The sequence below is a fragment of the Neophocaena asiaeorientalis genome, unplaced genomic scaffold (assembly GCF_003031525.2).
Source record: "Neophocaena asiaeorientalis asiaeorientalis breed wild unplaced genomic scaffold, Neophocaena_asiaeorientalis_V1.1 scaffold275, whole genome shotgun sequence".
Classification (NCBI taxonomy): Eukaryota; Metazoa; Chordata; class Mammalia; order Artiodactyla; family Phocoenidae; genus Neophocaena; species Neophocaena asiaeorientalis.
In genome coordinates this window covers 6,295,977-6,314,283 of record NW_020173679.1, presented here as the reverse complement: position 1 = coordinate 6,314,283, position 18,307 = coordinate 6,295,977, and the positions used below count along the sequence as shown (strand labels likewise).

The 18,307-nt window shown below is 45.6% G+C and overlaps 1 protein-coding gene across 10 annotated transcripts in view; it reads left to right on the top strand.

The window, feature by feature from the left end:
- Positions 1 to 18,307, top strand: part of VPS13D (vacuolar protein sorting 13 homolog D) — a 244,422-nt gene that overhangs the window by 192,558 nt on the left and 33,557 nt on the right. For all 10 annotated transcript variants that reach the window (XR_003003764.1, XR_003003763.1, XM_024749924.1 and 7 more), the window contains one exon: positions 459 to 654. Coding sequence is in view for 8 of the 10 variants with exons in the window: in XM_024749924.1 (XP_024605692.1) it covers positions 459 to 654 (196 nt within the window). In the remaining 2 variants the exon portion in view is untranslated. The remainder of the gene's footprint in view (positions 1 to 458; positions 655 to 18,307) is intronic.

Below are 18,307 nucleotides of genomic sequence, written 5' to 3'. Positions count from 1 at the left end.
TTTTTTTTTTTTTTTTGCGGTACGCGGGCCGCTCACTGTTGTGGCCTCTCCCGTTGCAGAGCACAGGCTCCGGACGCGCAGGCTCAGGGGCCATGGCTCGCGGGCCCAGCCGCTCCGCGGCATGTGGGATCTTCCCGGACCGGGGCACGAACCCATGTCCCCTGCATCGGCAGGCGGACTCTCAACCACTGCGCCACCAGGGAACCCCTCTTTGATTCTTTTAAAAGTGAAACGCCCTTTACTTCTGACCAATATGTAATGTATATTCTCTGACTCTAAACTCAGTGGGCAAGTCTGCTGCCTCCCCATCTTGAGTTGGCCTGCCTGTGGCCTATCAAGAGATTGACATTATGCCCCTAAGTTTACCTTGCCAGGTGCATGGAATTGAGGGCTTTGTCTTTAAATGCTTTTGCTTTTGTCCTTGGCCAGCTTACAATAGCCCTTGTCTTTTCTGCTAGGTATCATTGGTGGACTGACCAGTGTTATAACCTCAACGGTGGAAGGTGTGAAAACAGAAGGGGGTGTCAGCGGTTTCATATCTGGCCTTGGGAAGGGGCTTGTTGGCACTGTAACCAAGCCAGTGGCAGGCGCCCTGGACTTTGCATCAGAAACAGCCCAGGCGGTGAGAGACACAGCCACACTTAGTGGCCCCAGGTCAGTGGTTGTCGGAGGAGTGGCTTGTGCAGTTTCCAGCCCGGGTCTGCTGCCTCTCCTGAGCCATACTGATATGTTGAATCCTATACTTTTTCTGCCTTAATGATGTGATTTTTTAAAAATTTGAATACATGTAACTAAAATTTCTGACCTGCCTAATATAGAGGCATGAAAATGAGGCACAAAGATCTGGCATGAATTTTTCCAGATCTATATTTATATCTGTATCTATCTGTCTATATCTATATCTGCATGTACTGGATGTGTGTGTGTGTGTGTGTGTGTGTGTGTGTGTGTGTGTGTGAGTGATGTTGTTTTTCATTAGAGGAGTCAGAAATACGATTGGATCCTTACACACGTCCCCTGTTCACCAAACTAACTAGACCCCCACATGCCCATTAAGAATACTCCCAGGCCATAGGCTGTGTCTTGCTCCGAGGCCCCGTGGGGTGGTTTGAGAATCCCTGCAGCTGCGGATCACCACATGGGTCTGTCCCTTCTTAGCTCTCCTTCCACTTGAAAGTGCCAGCCAGTTCCCCAACCTCATAAAGAAACTCCCCAAGGAAGTTGGCAGTTCTTCTGTGGGATGCTGTCTTGCCTTGATACCAGCTGAGACAGGAAATCAGTGACAGCCCATATGGCTCCAAATCTCATAGAATCCAACAACTTTAACTTCGCTCTTTGTGTTAGTGGCCTATTTTAGCCTCCCTTTTTCAGAGTGACTAATTGGGGATCTTATCAACAAAGGGTATAATGAATGTTACGGTTCCCAGCCAAGCTGGACTCCACTTAAGCCCAGGAGGATTTCTCTGCTGCCTGGTTAATGGATATTCCCTGAGTGAATCAGTGTCCCCTTTTAGAACGCCTAGGGCCTGGGCCACGTCCACACCCTATTGCTCCCTCAAATAGAATTTGAAGTGAAACCGTCCCCAGTTAAAATGAATCCATTTTCTGTCACAAGGAAACCTTACTGATGACACATTACTGCACTAGGGGAAATACTTAAGATTGTAGACTGGGACCACATAATATGTTCTGCCAGAAAGTCTTCCATCTGGAAGCAGCTGCTTTTTTAAAAAAGGATCTGTAGGGTTTACTTTAGTTAATTTTACATTTTCTTCTCAGACACAGAGCTGAAATTATCCTTGAGTATATTTTGAAGCATTTATGGAGTTGGGAAGAGGGGCAGGAGGGAGCCTTCAAAAGTGTTTCCAGTTAGTTTTTCCATGTCTGCTCAAAGCCCAAGAAGTCTGCCACAGGTATTTTGTTAGGACATTAAGACCTAATGAAGCACGAGTAAAGCGGAAGGCCCCTAAGAATTCCAGAAGATCCATCCTCATCCTTAAAATCCGAGAGTGGTCAAGGGACTGAGTGAGTTGTTTCCAAAAGGGTCTGAGATGTATGTGTTAAATTGAGAAATATTATATTTTGTGCTGTAAACGCGAATGATGTTGACCAGAAGGAAATCACTTGCATTTTATACACTGTCAGTTTGGAAATCTTGATAAAGTTTTGCATATTTTTTAGGGCACAAAATGGTTGCTGCAGAAAGGTGGTGGTGTCATTTTTACCAGTTGTCTGGCTTTGCTGTAGAAGGTTCTGTTTAGTGTCAGTCAGTGTATGTCTGTCACTCATTCATTTTTCAGTTAGTAAATATTGATTGAAAATTGCCTAAGAACTCAGGGTTGGGAATATAGCAGAAAGCAAGGCTGTCCCTAGTCTCAAAGGAGTTACAGTCAAGCGGGGCAGCAAACATAAAACAAATAATCATAATTTGCTAAAATAGCGATAAATGACACAGGAGATTTACAGAGTGCTGTGAGACTGTATAATTAGAGAAGGCGAGGAGTAGAAGGTTTGCTAACGTGGGGTCAGTGGGGTCAAGGGAAGTGACTTTCCTAGGGAAGTGATATTTGAGATGAAGCCTGAAGTAGAAGTATGACTTGGCCAGGTGAAGAGAAGAAAGAATCACCTTCTAGGTAAAGGGGTGCAGGGAAGCTATGCAGCTTGTCTCAAAGCGACCAGCAGTTGGGCAGTCTAATTCAAGTGCCCAGAACGGCTGTCTTCTAGTCACTCACTCCTAGAAACAAAAGCTCTAGTGATGAGTGAGGGGCAGCCAGCTAGCCGTGGGCCTACAGACACGGAAGCTCAAAGTGGGGGGCATTAAGCTGCTGCCTCTCCTCTCTGTCCCTGGAGGAGCCAGTAGTGGGAGAGCCGAGGCTGCAGTTACCACGTGCTAGACCTGTGAACTGAGGGCCTCAGAGAAGCTTGGCCCTTTACCCTTCATTGCACTGAAAAGGCACTACAGATTCTTCGGAAACTCTTTAACCAATTTCCCTTAGTCCATTCGTCTAGATCCAAAAGTAGGGTTATTAACAAGGAGCCAAGCACTAGAGAGAAAAGAGCACTTGACCCCGGAAACAATAGCACTCGGCCCCAACCCCCTTACCTATGAGCTTTGGGCCCTTGGTCAAGCCTCCTAGCCTCTTGAAGCCTCAGTTTCTTCCTCTATGAACTGGGATAAATATACCTGTTTATTTATTCTCTCTCTCAGAGGTTTGAAGCCCAACCAGAGTTATTTTAATGTGGATGCTATAAAGAACTATAAAATGCTGGGTGATATTACTTTTGAAGTCACATTAAAGGAGCAGAGAGATTTTTGCAGGTGGAGAAATGTTGCAGTGCCTTAAGGGTTTGTTCTGATGACACTGTGATCTCTTAGGAACGTACTAGCTCTACCAAGGGATAAATCACCCTGATTTCTTGGAAGTGAGTTATAACTGTCTCCAACCATCCCTGTTGATTGAACAGGATCCAGGGGTGTTACTCAGGGTTTTTCCCCACTGTTTAGACAACAGGGACTAACTAATGATTTGAAGGGATTAGAAGTGAGATTCTGACCGAGGGCTGACCTGAGCCCAGGGACTGAGCCAGCAATAGAACCCAGGAGTCCAAGGGCTCTGCCTCTGAGTCCGCTCTTGGAATGAGACTTTCTTTCTGCTTCCTTTGTAATATTTCATCCAAGTGAGGGCTTAGATCTTAGCATCTATGTTTTAACTGACCCAAATTTTAAGCAGATGATAGCAAAGTAAGCCATAAAACTGTGGAAGGCTATTCCTTCCAGTAATCCATCTGAAAAGTGGCCTTACAGGAAATATTGGCTCCTTTTTGTGTTTATTTGAACATGATTTTATTTATAGGGAACCCCTCCACACTTGAGTTCTTTTAGATTAAAATAGTTCCAAGTTCCTCTCCTTGTTGGAGTGTTCAGGCGTTCCAAGAAGACAGCCACCTACCTTTTCCCTGAAATTCCCATGCAATCTAACAGTTCTTGGGAAGGCAGGTGGGGGTGGGGGAGAGGAGAGGGTGGAGGACAGCAGAGCCTTTGGCCTCAACATGAATGCTGTGGACCCGTATCCCCTGCTGCATTTGTTAACCGTACAAGTATGTGTGGTTTGGAACTGAAGGAAGAAGCCTTTTCCAAGGCAACGTTCTGCTGGCTCAGGTTGCATCTTCTCGTCTCTGTGTGTTGAGCCACATTTGTCTGTTCCCAAGTAAAGTTTATGAAAATGGCACCGATGCAGCCACACTTGTGGTGCCATTGAAGTCATGTAGTAGACAAGCCCACCACCCTTCAGGAGACCGGGCCAAAGCAGGGCACCCGCTGGGCTGCACGTCCAGTTCTCTGCGTGTGTGGTGGTATTTGCTGGTAGCGTTTAAAAAGATACTTGGGTAGAAAGCCTCAGAGACCCAGGAGCAGCAAAAACACCATGGAAAAGAAAGAAGGGTCTGACCCTGAGCTATTTATTTGCTTGTTTATTTCTCTGAGTACCATATGTCGTACACTTGGGGTCGCATGACATTTCAAGAAAGTAGCAGATGAAGATTTATGAAGCTGGGCCCCTGGGGTTTCCTCCAAAATATGTCTTCACCTTTTTCGTCAAGACCCAGAACAGGGGGGAGAAGAGGGAGCTGGCAGAACTTGAAATATTTAAACCAATTTAGCAAAGCTCAGGAGTGTTGGGGCTTATCTCATTATTTAAGTTAGATAAGGAGGAAGGGGGAATCTGAAGGATAATGATAGATCATTGTTTAAGAACATAGCATCAGGACTCTGATAATGTTCTGGAATCCCGGGACCCTTGTATTGTGCACGTAGATGTAAATTCCAGTTGCTCTGAGAGCTTTTGAGTAACCATTTGGTTGGTTTCACAGAAAAGATTTACGGTGGGCATATTTGACTTCTTCAGTGCAAATACTCCCAAGACACCATCCAAAATCTGTTAGAGACTTTCCACTAATGGCCTCTTAGATGTGAAATTGAAATGGATTTTTCCCAGGAAAAACCCTTTTTGTTAGTGTTTGCATCTTACCCGTGACTCTCCAGGACAAAAGGTCATCAGAGCCTGAATGCTGTCAGGCTGGACAGGTGAAAAGAAAATCAGCAAAGGGCATTTAGGGAAGGCTTCTCCTGCTCTTCCATTCTAGTCTGGCAACACTGCTCTGAGAGCAGCTGTTTGCCCTTCTTGGTATCATACATAACACATCAAGCAGAATTGGCTTGAATTAAGCCTTTAGGGAACTTCCAAAGGTAAAAATCCAATAAAAATTTAAATGTTTGTTAGGATATATACCAGAGCTCTCAGTTTTTTCCACCAGTGTTTCCTTCTGAGGCAGAGCACGGTGGACCGATGCCCCATGGATCTGGAGGCAGAGCCAGTCCAACATTTCCTGGAAAGTTTCTGTTTCGTCTTAAAACTGTAAATGAACTTTATAGTTTACCCCATGTTTGTTTTAATAGGGTAATGTTTTTAATTGCTACCCAGTAAAATTAGCCATTCAGAAAGATACACCGTGTCATCCTGTAGCTACTGCCTCCTGCTCATTTAAGAAGTACAAGATACCCATTCCAGATGATTCTGTAGACCCTCATGGCATCGATAGAAAGCCGAGGTTATTGGTCTGGGTGAAAAGCAAGAGCCTAGTACAGGTTTGACCCTGTACTAGGTCAAACCTAGTACAGGTTTGTAGTACAGTACAAACCTTGAGGCTCTGTTTCTCATCTTCGGGCGTATCTGTCTGCTGGCTTGGTAACCATCTGCTGGGGCCATGTTGACATGTCAGTTTTATCATGGGAAGGAACTCGATTTCAGTGAAACTCAGAAAGTACTGTTGCGTCCGGCTGAAGGGAAGGGACTGTTCATATCTCTCCCGTTATCCAAAAGTGGCCCCGTGGCTCTAGGGACAGCCCCTTTGTCTGTCGTCTTCTCACCCTTGGGTGCGAGGTGAGAGCCCTGTGTTCTCACTTCCGGATCTTGCCACACCAGCCCTTTCCCAAGAATGCTTGAAGGTAGATGGATCCTTCTCTCACTCCTCTTGAGCAAACCCAGAAGAAGAAACAACATTCAGAGCTGTGCTAATGACATACGATGTCTCACTCGGGTCTGAAATTAAGCTGATGAAGTTACAGGATAAGACATTTTTAAGAAACATCTTAACAGTCCTTCATGCCTTATAAGTTAACATTTCTCTCACAGGAACACAAGCAGAGAAATCTTATTTTCTAAGACAGACTTCTTCCCTCTTGCTGAACTCTAAATACTGTATTCCCCTTTCACTCAAAGGCTCCAGACGATGCCATTCTCATTATAACTTATGGAACGCTCAAATCTGTTGATGGAAAAAAAAAAAGTGTGTGTGTTCCTGCACACACATATTTGAGAAAAGCCTTTCCATTTCTGAAATCCCATGACTCATTTTTATGCAAGATTATCTGTTAGGGAAAAAAACCACTTTTTTGGTCATGGTACATTATTATCGTCTCTAGAAAGGAGAGCATCTATTTTTTGCCATTTTTGGCTTGCAGAGATGCCTGACTTCATGGAAACGGCACTATCCTGCTTCCAAAAGTAAAAATAAATTGAATTCAGGCATGTACATCTTTGATGTACAGTCCTGCTATCTCAACTAGCAGGTCTTTGCTCAAAGAAAACAGAATGGAAAGCGTGATTGCTTTCTGATTGGATTTCTTCCATTTAAAAATTAAATAGTCGGTCTAGCCCTTGTACATGTAGTCCCTTCCTTGTTCAGTGACTTGATTTTTAAAACTCTGGAATGACACCCAATCTTACATACATAAGATATGCATTTGAGATTTTTGCTTTGAACTTCAAGAGAAACAGAAGTGTATTTCTTCCTGAGAAAAATTTATATTCCCTGTATTAGAGAAGCATGAAAAGCCACTTAACTGTTGGTGGAATTCCTCTGGAAAGGCATTAGGTTTACTTATTTTTAGATTTTGATGGCAGTCCTATGTCTTTCATGGTTTTCCCTTACAGAATCATCCCTCTTTGCCCAGGATGAAATTGGAATCTCCCTTAAAGAAAGGATTCAGGTTTGAGTTCATATCCCCTGCTCCCAGAGAGCTTTAGCCAGTAAGAGAATTCTGAGATAGATAGAGGACATATGGGCTAGCAGAGAATTGAAGACTGTAGTATTGTTTTACACGTGAAGGCTTGTAATCTTTGGTGGAAGAAGAGGTAGGTTTGGGTGTTATTAACCCTGAGTTTCCTTGCCCCGATACCTCTATCTAGCACTCTTTTGCCAGACTGCCTCTCAGAGACAGACCTTTGCTAAGTTTCTCACTAATTTGTCAAATGCGGGGGTGGGGGGGATGAGATTGAACTAGTAAAACATTTTAATCACAGTATACCCTAAAAGAAAGTTTTCTTATATTGGGCTTATGTGACTCAGATCAGGTTAACGGTGTTACTTTACCAACCTATATCCTTAGTGGATTTACTTTAATACGCAGAGGAAACTGATTTCCAGTTAGCACAAAATTTATACATATGGGACCTTTCAGGACAAAGGTTCTCAAAATATGGTCTAAGGACCCCTGGGGAACCCCCAAACCTTCCAGGGATCTATAAGGTCAAACCTATCTTTCTATATTTATACATTCATTCATATGTCGATATGTAGATGGATAAACAACTATTTTTATCCTAATATTCTCTAATGAACGTACGGCAGAGTTTTCCAGGAGCTACATACACAATGTGTGATATTACAACAGGTTGGCTGTAGAAGCAGATAAGAGAATGCAGCTGTTTTCGATTAAGTAAGACTTAAAGAGATTTGCAGAAATGTAAAACACTGCCATTCTTTGCACCCTTCTGTGGCTCCATGAATATGCCACCAGTTAATATACCACCGGTTAATATACCTCTCTGCCTGGTTAATTTCCGTGACAAGTTATTCTGTTTGAAAATATGGTGATGATCCATCGTCCTGCTGATAAATAGCACATATCGGCAGTGGTGGATTAATATGGAGCAAACTGTAGGAGCCGCTGTAATGGGATGCTCCACTTTGGCTTCCTGCCAACAATTGTCAGCCCTCCTGGTTTGCTCCTGCCTTTTACTGGGTTTCTTGAAGTAACAGTTGGAAAGATTTTATCACATATCAGAAAGACCTCTCACAATAATTTACCTAATTTAGTCCTTCACCTTAACCTACCATCCCAATAAATTTTGACTTCAGCAGCATGGTAAGTGCACAGCAGATGACTTCAAAGTGCAAGGTCCATCTTGTCAAAAGGCCGCTCGGTTGTGTTAGCAGTGCCCTGAGCTTGTTCAGGAAATCGAGAAGGCATATCTCTGTCAGACTTTACTTGGCAAAACCTCAGTTTTCTACCCTAGCAAAGTTGGTGAGCAGGATAAACCTACAATATTTGGATAAGCTCCTTTGAACTCCTTGTGGAAAGCAGTTTTTATGAGGCAGTTTTTCTGCGTTAACACCAGAGACAGCTCCTAGTAGATTTTCCCCAAACATACTTCAAACATAGATAATGGCAGGGGTGACCCAAGCTGTATCATAAAACCCGGGGACTGCTGAAAACTTCAAAGGAGAGTCAGAGCAGAACTTCACCTCTCATTATGAGGAGGATGGGCCACAGGAATCCTGGCTCACCCTGGTGGCTTGGGACTGGCTGAATCCAGTGTAACCTCACTGAATACTTCCAGGATGAATGGAGGACAGGGCTCTTCATTCCCCTAGACTTTACCGAGCTACTCCAGCAGCACGGTTAGGGTAGCGAGACTGGCACCTGCCCACCTGCCGGGGCATCAGGAGGCCAGATTACCATGTGTGAGTGCCTTCATATCCCTAGTGAAAAGATGCGAACCTCAGAGAGTTCTTTTGTTTTTGTTTGAACTAATAGGGGCCCCATTAATTCAGTTAATGAGCTTGTGATATTCAGACCTGATTGCTTAGTGAGCTCTCTGGTTTCACGTGTAGGCGAATTGACAGTAGAAATTCATCAAGTGGTGAAGCACTGACCTCCTACTGTATTCCAGGCATATAATAGGTATTAAGTACCAAGAATAGTTAAATTCTGGAGTACAGACTGCTGTGCGGAATCTTCCAGATTCTTGAGAAATCATCAAGCTGTTTGTGGGTTAATATTCTTGAATTATTCTTACACGTCCATTGAAGCAAGCTGCCTATGGCTTTCTTGAAGTACCCCTTTATCGGTGATTTGACTTGCTGTTTGTTCTTAAAAACACCAAAACTGCATTTGTATGTCAGTGGTGTATATGGGGTGGTGTGTGTTGGTGTCTACTTGGTAGTTACCGGCACTTTTTCCACATCATTAGGTCTGTCACAGCCCTTTCAAAACAAATCATTATCGTTTTACTGATTGTTTACAGTTGGATAATTATCTCTTGATTCTTCAATTATTCTTTCCACCTTATACATATTTACTGAATATTCTTTAGTGCCTACAGTTAATAAGAACAGTGCTTTTTAAAAAATCTTATCATGTTGACCGTAATGATCTCATTATCTTTTTGTCTTTTCAAATTGAAGTTTATTTTCTGAGTCTCTGCATGCCCGCACTTTCAGAAGTCCAAGACTCCTCCGTGTGTGAACTCAAAAGCCAGCAGTCAACTGCCCCACCCCACCTCTTCCCCGCTCCCCTGCAGGCAGCCACCTCCAGCACTTCTGGCTGTTCCTTCAATTGGAGGCATTTTCCTCCGTGTTTCTAAAAGAAAAAAAGTGACCGTAGTGCCGTTTCTTGATGTCATTTGCCTTCCTACTGCTGTCCACACATGTCCCCCGCCCCCCTTACGCCCCACTTTTCAGTATACTGTAGTTATACCATCATTTTCGGGTAAGTCAGTAATTCCATTTTTACATTATTACGGCTATGTAAATAATATTCCCAATGAAGCCATGTAGGTTACTAGGATTATGTTTCCCTTTTGGTTTAACTTTGTAGTTTGTTTTTTCCCCCTGGAGTCAGTAACCACTTTTATTATTGTTTGCTTAGTTTTATATACGCACATTCCCAATTTATCCTCAAACTCTTGTCTGGGTTCAGCTTTTTTTACTCTGAGCTTAGTAACTCCTTTTTAAAAGATTTTTTGTATCTTCCTATTACTAATACATCTATACACTCTCCTGTATATGCTTTAAAATGTATTTAGTAATTAATTTATCAGTTATGTTTTTTTCCTTAGGATGCCTTCCCCTAGCTGCCCCCTGCTCCTATCCGGACGGCCCGCTCTCTAGCTCCTCTGTAGAGCTAGCACCCTCGTTCTCTCCTGAGTTTCCTTCTCCTGTTTGTTTATTTATTTTTGGCTCTGTTGGGTCTTCATTGCCGCACGGGGGCTACTGTTCGTTGCGGTGCGTGGGCTTGTCATTGCGGTAGCTTCTCTTGTTGCGGGGCACGGGCTCTAGGCACGCGGGCTCAGTAGTTGTGGCACGCAGGCTCAGTAGTTGTGGCTCGTGGCTTGCAGGCTCAGTAGTTGTGGCTCGCGGGCCCTAGAGCGCAGGCTCAGTAGTTGTGGCGCCCGGGTTTAGTTGCTCTGCGGCGTGTGGGATCTTCCCGGACCAGGGCTCGAACCCGTGTCCCCGGCATTGGCAGGCGGATTCTTAACCACTGCGCCACCAGGGAAGTCCTCTCCTATTTGTTTGTTTTGGTCTTCTTCTTTCACGAATAGAGACAGTTCTCAGATGTTTGGTGATTCTTGACTAGCTGTTCTCCTATTTTAAGATGAGGCACCGGTCAGCAGATTGAGGGGCTCCCTGTGTGGGGTCCGGGGCCTTGCCATGAAGGATCAGGTTGGGGGGACCTGTAGATGTTCGTCTTCTGCGGAGGAGGAGCAGGCTGGGCTGCAGGTGGGAGAGGCCCTACAGGTCTCACCGCTTCTTATACAGACTTCCACCCACTCTTCCTGTTTTCACCACCTCACAGACAGGCCTCCCTGTTCCTCCCCGATGCCCCAGGCCCTCAGAGCTGTTCGGTGCCTCCGCCTTTCTGAAATTTAGCAGTTAGCCTACTAATTAGCTCACTGTTTTGTGGCTGCTACTCCCTCAGGCTTACATCTCAGCACCACTTGTCCATCTGCTCTTCAGCTTCTAAAACATTGTTGACACCTTCTCTTTATCCTTTTGGATCCGCGCCACCTGCATCCCTTTGCTTTCGCTTTAGAGGGGTCTCTGGACTCAATGTGTCATATTTAATCAGTAGTTCTATAATTTAGATTTTTCATTAATTCGTTCATCTTTTCTCGATGTCGTTTCTCCTCCACATCCAACTAGTAGCTCAGAATTAATGTGGTTTTACTGAAATCCATATACATTGTTTCTGCTAAAACATTCTTTGGAGTTCGGTGGTATTAATAAATAATAATATTGCTAACAATTTTAAACCTTTACTATGAATGTTTACTATGTCCTATGTACTTTACATGTATTATCTCATTTAATCACCATGACAGCTTTTGAACAGCATCTGCTTAGGCGGTCAGCGGCCCTTCTTTCCCAGGAAGATTTAGAACGCATCTGGAGAGAGGTCGTTGCTAGTCCCAACCCCGGCTTTACGTCTGGTATTGGTCTTTAATCTCTCATTCCGTGTGTTGTAAAGAAACAGGTTGTGGAAGGCTCTTGTCAGATCCCGGGAACATGAAAGAAATAGCACACCCCACAGTAGTGACATGGCCCTGTCCCCACCCCTCGCTGAACCATAAAAGCTATTCAGAGGGGCCGGCAGCTGGTGAGCAACTGTACTTAGATCCTGGGTGCTGATGGGTGTTTTGTAGTTTCCAAGGGAAAGTTGCTGAAAGCTTTCTTATCTTGACACGCCAAGGGCAAGAGGTCTTTCTTCAAAGAGAAGCGCTTGTTTCAGAAAGAGACGTGGAAAGAACATAAAGTCACAGGTCTTCCCCAGTTCTGGAGAAGAAGTGGGAAAGAGCGCTGTGGTAGCCAGTGGGAAAAGAAACGCAGCATTTGCGAGGATCAGGAAGGGGCTTCCAGAGCACTGCTTGGTTCCCACGTGTGTAACATGAGGTCAGAGGGCAGCCCTGGGTGTGAGTCATCTCACTGCTATTTCTTAGCTGTGGCCCAGAGCAAGTTTTTCCCCCTTAATATCTCCAAGGTGAGATTCCTTTGACTCATGTGGAATAGGAATAATAATGCCTACCTCAGTGGGTGGTTGTATGGAGTAGGTGACATAATGTATATAAAGCACTTAGCCTGACGTGTGGCGTGTAATTAGGGCTCCAGAAATGGCATCTGTGTCAGTATTCTCTCTGAATATGGGATGTTGAGCGTAAGTAAAACAGGGATTATATCTTTACCTCTTACTTATAGCCTGTCCCTGAAAACTTGCCAACCACTTGCTATAGTGCTAAGATGAGAAATTCACATGCCTTGCTGGGTTTTTGTCTTTCCCATTCTCTTTCTTCACACAGAATGGTTAAATTCAGGCCTACAAACCTGTGCTTGTTACACGGTTAGAATTCTGGGTGGAGGGACTCACCTGGGCTCTCAGACTTCGTGTATGAGAACCCCACTGGAAAAGGTGTGCAGAGGCCACGAACTTGCTCTGAACCCGCTTGTGAAGAGCAGGTGATCCCAAACTATTGTTAGTGTCTGCTGTAAATGATATGCCTCTGGGTTCGAGCAGAGTTCAGCCAAAAGCCCCACATGACATGGAAATCTGTCCTGGAGCCAGGTTTGTCGGGTAAAAGTTATGTAGCGAATGTCTCCAAACATTGGCATCTGTTGTCTGCCAAGGGTAGGACGGCCGAGAATGATAGAGTGCTTACGGAAATTCGGATGGGGCATGCGACCCTGTGACAGCTGACACTGTTTCAGGCCACTGTTGCTCACTCAGTTCTTCTGATAAACAGCTCTAAAAGCATTACGTGGTTTGGAAAGCATTCTTCAAAAACGGTTATATTTTCCAGACGCATGACAGTCCACTGTTTAGTATTGTTGAAGGGTTTTGAATTGTAGAATCAGAGCCCCCTTCAGTGGGGCTTTTGGAACTGTGGAGGGCTTATCTGTCTGACTCCTACCAGGACGGTCTCACAACAGTGTTATCGTGTAGGTCGGGGTCCCCTATGTCTGTTCAAAAAAATAAAAGTGTTCTTGGGTTCAGAACTAGAGTTTAAAGGGAGAGACTCTTTCTTTCATCTCTGGCTAGACGTGATGGGCTCTTTAAAACACTGCTTTCACCACACACCCGTTTGTTCATGGTTTCTGCATAATGAAAATAGGAGATAACTTTGGATATTATAAGGAGCCTTTGAAAATGAGCTTTCTCTAGATTATAAATGCTCATTTCATAATTCATTTCAAAACTCATTTTCCCATTTGTCCTATTTCCAGAAATTTAGCTCCTTTAGGAAATTCTGAGTGTCACTGGGCAAGGAGGTGGCTCATGGGGGAATAGGCAGTGCCAAGGCTGGACAGCGCATTTGGGACTTAGACTTACGTCGACCATGTGCTAAATACAGAGTACTCTAGTGACAGATTTTTAAGACACTTTTACTGAAGTCTAATATACAACAGGGTTTTTTTGTTTTGTTTTGTTTTTTAAGTTTGGGGATAGGATTCATGAGATTTTAATTCTTATTCCCAAAATGCAACGGTGGAGCTGACAGAGTGGCCCAGAACATCATTCTGATTTATTGTGTTGAAGGGATAGCAGCTCACATTCTTTTAATAATGTCAGTGTAGGATCAGTTCCTCCTTGACTCGAGTCTCTGTGATCAAAATAACCTATCTGGATGTTCCCTTTGGGTACTGGAGAGCGTGGCCTCTTGGCAAGAGAACAGGATTGTGAAGTGTGAGACCAGAACCCTGATTCCAGCCCTGACGCTACTTTGCTTTGTGGCCTCTTGCAAACAGCTTTTCATCCCCTTCTCAGGTCAGTCTTCCCGTTTCAAAGGGAGTGAGGGTCAGCCTTGCCCTGGTCATGTCGGCGTGGCTGAGGGGTGACTCCCTGGAGGAACGGCACAGAGGCGGCTCCCTTAGGCTGGCCCTGCTACCAGGAGGAAGCTGGGCACTGGGACGAAGAAAGCCCAGGCAGGACATATGAGCGCTTGATATCGTTTTCTAAAAATAAAAAGGCAGTAGGTGAACGTGAGGCAGTGTGTACCTAAACTATCCCTGAGCAGCCCTGGGCCCAGCCTTAGCCCAGCGGGCTTAGCACCGTTCAGGTCGGTTACATCTCATCCCCTGCGGTGTGGACTCTGTGGCCAAGTCTGCGCTGTCACTGCTTCAGCCCTCCCTCTGACTTCCCCTCAGGGAAACTAAAGTGCCCCTAGAGTGACAGGCTAGGTCACACGGGGGAGTATGTGAGGATGGCCTACATAGAACCCTTATAAACGGACCACTTCCCACACGCTCAGTCATCACAGAGCTACTTGAATGTTCACAGTTTCTTTTAGCTGATGGCCAAGAAATCAGTGTTTAAAAAAAAAATACACAAAAACCCTTGACAGAAGCCATTTTGCACCAAGAGTGGATGTGTATGGTGTGAAACAGCAAATCTCAAAACATATTTCCTTTTTAGTTCCCAAACTAGTATCGAGTTAGTCCTCCTTAGCCCTGTCCACAATGCTAGAGTAAAGAGTCCAGAAAACACAGAGGAGGGGAGTGTGTGGAGCTGCAAGTCCACTGATGGCAGCTCTGGGCACGTGTATTGGCTGTTGCTGCTGCATCCTTTTTGTAAGCAACTTGTGCTCCTGCATTTTCAGAGTCTGGCCTTGTTGTTTACTTATGATTTGTCTGTCCCTGGAATCTGGTCATCAGAGTGACCCCAAGATGGAGAAAGTTCAACAGGAAGTAGGGGGAACCAGGTCACTGCTCATAAGTTCTCAGAGTCTGTCCTGGTTCATAACTGAGTCTCATTCTCAGGCATGGGTCCAGTTTTCCAAATTTTAGTGTATCAGAGAATACTGATGTATCTGGGCTCAGGATGGGCTAAAACTAAAGCCTTCAGGAGCCCTTCTGTCGTGCACTGACACCCGATGGAGACTGGATTCACTTATGAGTATTCGTGTAACCTGTGATAATGTGTGTGCAAGTGCTTTGTCGGTTGTCCTGGGAGATGTGAGGCACTATTATGACGAAAGACTTAATTGAACCCTACACTTGTATATGAAAAGCTAGAGACATTAAATGGATGACACGTTTTTCTTGAGGATTTCCTAAATTAACCCACCTAGCTTTTTCTTGCCTCTTCTTTCCTGACTTTAGTGGTTCTCTATAACCTATATTTTTAACAAACCAGTACAAATAGTGATTCTCAATAGCAAGAGACAATTTTCTGTGACCCATTCATTCCACGGCACCTCCTACCTACGCAAAAAAAGGTGCTGGAGGCTTTGGAATGACAAATTCACGAGCGCATCTCTAAACATCAACACAGTGGATAAGGAAGCATTGTGAGGAAAATGCACGAATGCAGTTTCCGTTCAGAAACACATGGTTACCTTGAATCAGGAAGCACGACTTTCACCTTCAGGTCGATTCAGGGTCTGATACGAAATAGGCCACTGACTTCAAGAGAGTCTATCAAAGAAGTCTGCCTCTACACAGAACTGGAAAATGCCTTAGTGCCTGTCGTAGCTGGTATGGGATTCCTGGGTTTATTTTTAAACAAGCTTGGGCCCTAGAGTAGGGTTGCCTGACAGTGGCTGAAAAGACAAAACTGGCAGGAAAGCACAAAGTCCCCTCAAAAGCTTTCCTACCTGACCCTCTCATCATGCCTTTGGTTTGGGTTGGGTTGGGTTTGGGGTTTGTTCTCTCTGTGCCTCTTACTCCTCCTCTCTCTGTTATGCTTGGACCTTGGTTAGAAGAGTTCTAGTGACCATCCCAGACTCCCATAAGTCAGCCCAATAGCCTCGTTTTTTAGGTGGACTGGCTGAGGCACAAGAGACGTACATGATGCACCATGGCCTCACAGCTCATCCCTTGGAGAGCCTGGATTCAGCTCTGGGATGACTTACCTTCCAGCCATCCGATGGCATCCCCTGGAAGGAGCTGCCTTACGAGCTGCTCCGGGATTGCTCTCCTGTCCGGTTACACTCAAAACTAAAGTGAAGTCCCATCTATCTGGCTGCTTGTTTAACCCTTGTACACTAGTCAGAGATGCTGAAGATCATGGATGAGAGCAAATGGGCAGACTCTTCAGGTCTAACGCGTGGGACCTTCTCCTGTTTGATTCCAGGAGACCCAGTCCCCGGGGGACACGGCCCCTCCACGGCACATGCGCAGGCACGCGCATTCACAGACAGTGCGCACGTATCCTGCCCTTGTAGCCAAGGCCTGAAAAATACGTTTACTTTTTCCTGTCTTAATGTTAAAAGTAAGACCAGCTACTAGTCAGTGTTTACATTGCCATCCCCTGTGGGACCTGGCAAGACTGGAAGATGCTGTAGAACTGTGGCTCCTTTTGATGTCTGGGCTGTACTAGGGGCCAGCGCGCCTCCTGTGGTACCCCAGAGTCCAGGGTTTCCCGGGAGGGGTGCCGCAGGAGGGTTTGGCTGCTGCTTCAGAGAAGGCTTATCAGAGATCAGACCGAAGATTCTGCTTTTGTGAGAACGAAGCGCGATCGCCCATGCAGGAGCAGCTCGGGGCCTCTACGTGGGCCCAGGGCCTGCTGGGATGGGGTTTTACACTCGGGCTGTCCTTTTGCCCTTCCACTGAACTCTTTTCATTTCAGTCATGAGCAAACAGTCAGTGCCTGAACTAACAACCCCACAGTCCTCCGAAGCACGGCTGGCTTACAGTACCGAACAAAGGGAGGGAGGGCCGCGTGGGCCGGCCCAGGCCGAGGAATGCGGCTTCAGGGTTCTGCTCCATAAATTTAACCAGCACGACGAAAAGGAGATAATATGAGCCTTCGTGATGATCTGAAGGGGGAGGTTCTGTGTCCCATTGATTGCGGTCTGGCCCAGGGCCAGGCCCAAGCCTGACCGACAGTTGAACCATATCGTTAAGGCGTGTAATACAGCTCGAGTCTTGTACTGCCGCCAATGAGTACATATCCACAGGGCAAAAGTTTATAAAGAGTTGAGGCTGTCCTGTTTAACCCTCTCACACTGCATGTAATAGACCCAGCTGCCATTCAGAACTTGCCCATCTGAGGTCATACAGGAAAGCCAGCACGTTTCTTTTCTTCAAACTCAGCTTTCCAGGACTGGGGAGAGGGAAGAGGTGCTGTCTAGAGAGGGTCAGGGCGCAGCGATGCTTCCCTCCGAAACGGAGCTGCCTGCCGCCTCCCCTCCTCCCCGGCCAGAAACGGGACACCTCAGCGCTTTATTCAAAGTAGCTCTCTGTTTGCAGGATAATGTTGCTGAAGGAAACGGGGCTGACACAACAGGAAACCTACCCGTCTCCGAGGAGGCTGCGCTGGTGGCAGAGGTGGTTGGATGCCGACATTGGAGCGTTCCCGTTGAGTTGCTGAGACTCCGGATGGTTCTGTTGCTTCCCTGCCGCCCAGCCTCCTCGAAGGCTGGTGATAGCCTCACTTTCTGGCTTTCCACTGCCGAGCCCAAATGCTAAACCGGAGCAGGTGGAGGCTGTCCCATGGAAAGCCTGTTAGCCCAGGGTGCTGACTGTCAGCGGCAGGCCGCCCTGTGAGGCTGCTGCCCCTTTATCAGGGGGCAGGGCCTACAGAAGCCTGGTCCTCACAGTAATGCTGCACCGAGTAAATGGACAGACAGACAAGGCTTTGGCGTAAGTACAGTCATAAAGAAAGGGCTGTCTGTCTTCAGAGGACCCGAGGAGAAAAGTTGGTTAAGGGAGTAGTTTAGTCCTAGCCATCAGCCAAACTGGGAGCCTACCTGTCCTTTGTGCCATCCAGCAAAACATGTATTTCTGTCCTTCCAGATAGCTGCTTGTCTGCAGCGGACAAGACATCTTAGGTGGATGCCCGTGCTCTGGATGGCGATGCTCCAGATTTTGAATGTGTTCTCATGTCACACACTGTTTTAAGCATTTTACATGTAGTACTGTTTAATCCTCCAACGACTCAGTGAGGTGGGTATTGTATTTTCCCCATTTTACAGATGGGAAAGTTGAAGCACAGAGAAGTTACATAACTTGTTTAAAATCTCAAAGTTAATGAGAGAGGGAACCAGAATTTGAATGCTGGCAGTCTGAACGCAGAGCACACACTCCTAACTTCTGGGCTGCTTCTGGATCATCTCTTGGTCTCTTCCATCAAAAGGCTCCGTGATTTTAAACCTGACGCCTCTTACCCGGTCTCTCAGATCCACTTCCTTTTGATTCCTTTTTTTTTTTTTTTTTTTTTTTTTTTTTTTGGTGTTTTTTTTTTTGGGCGCGC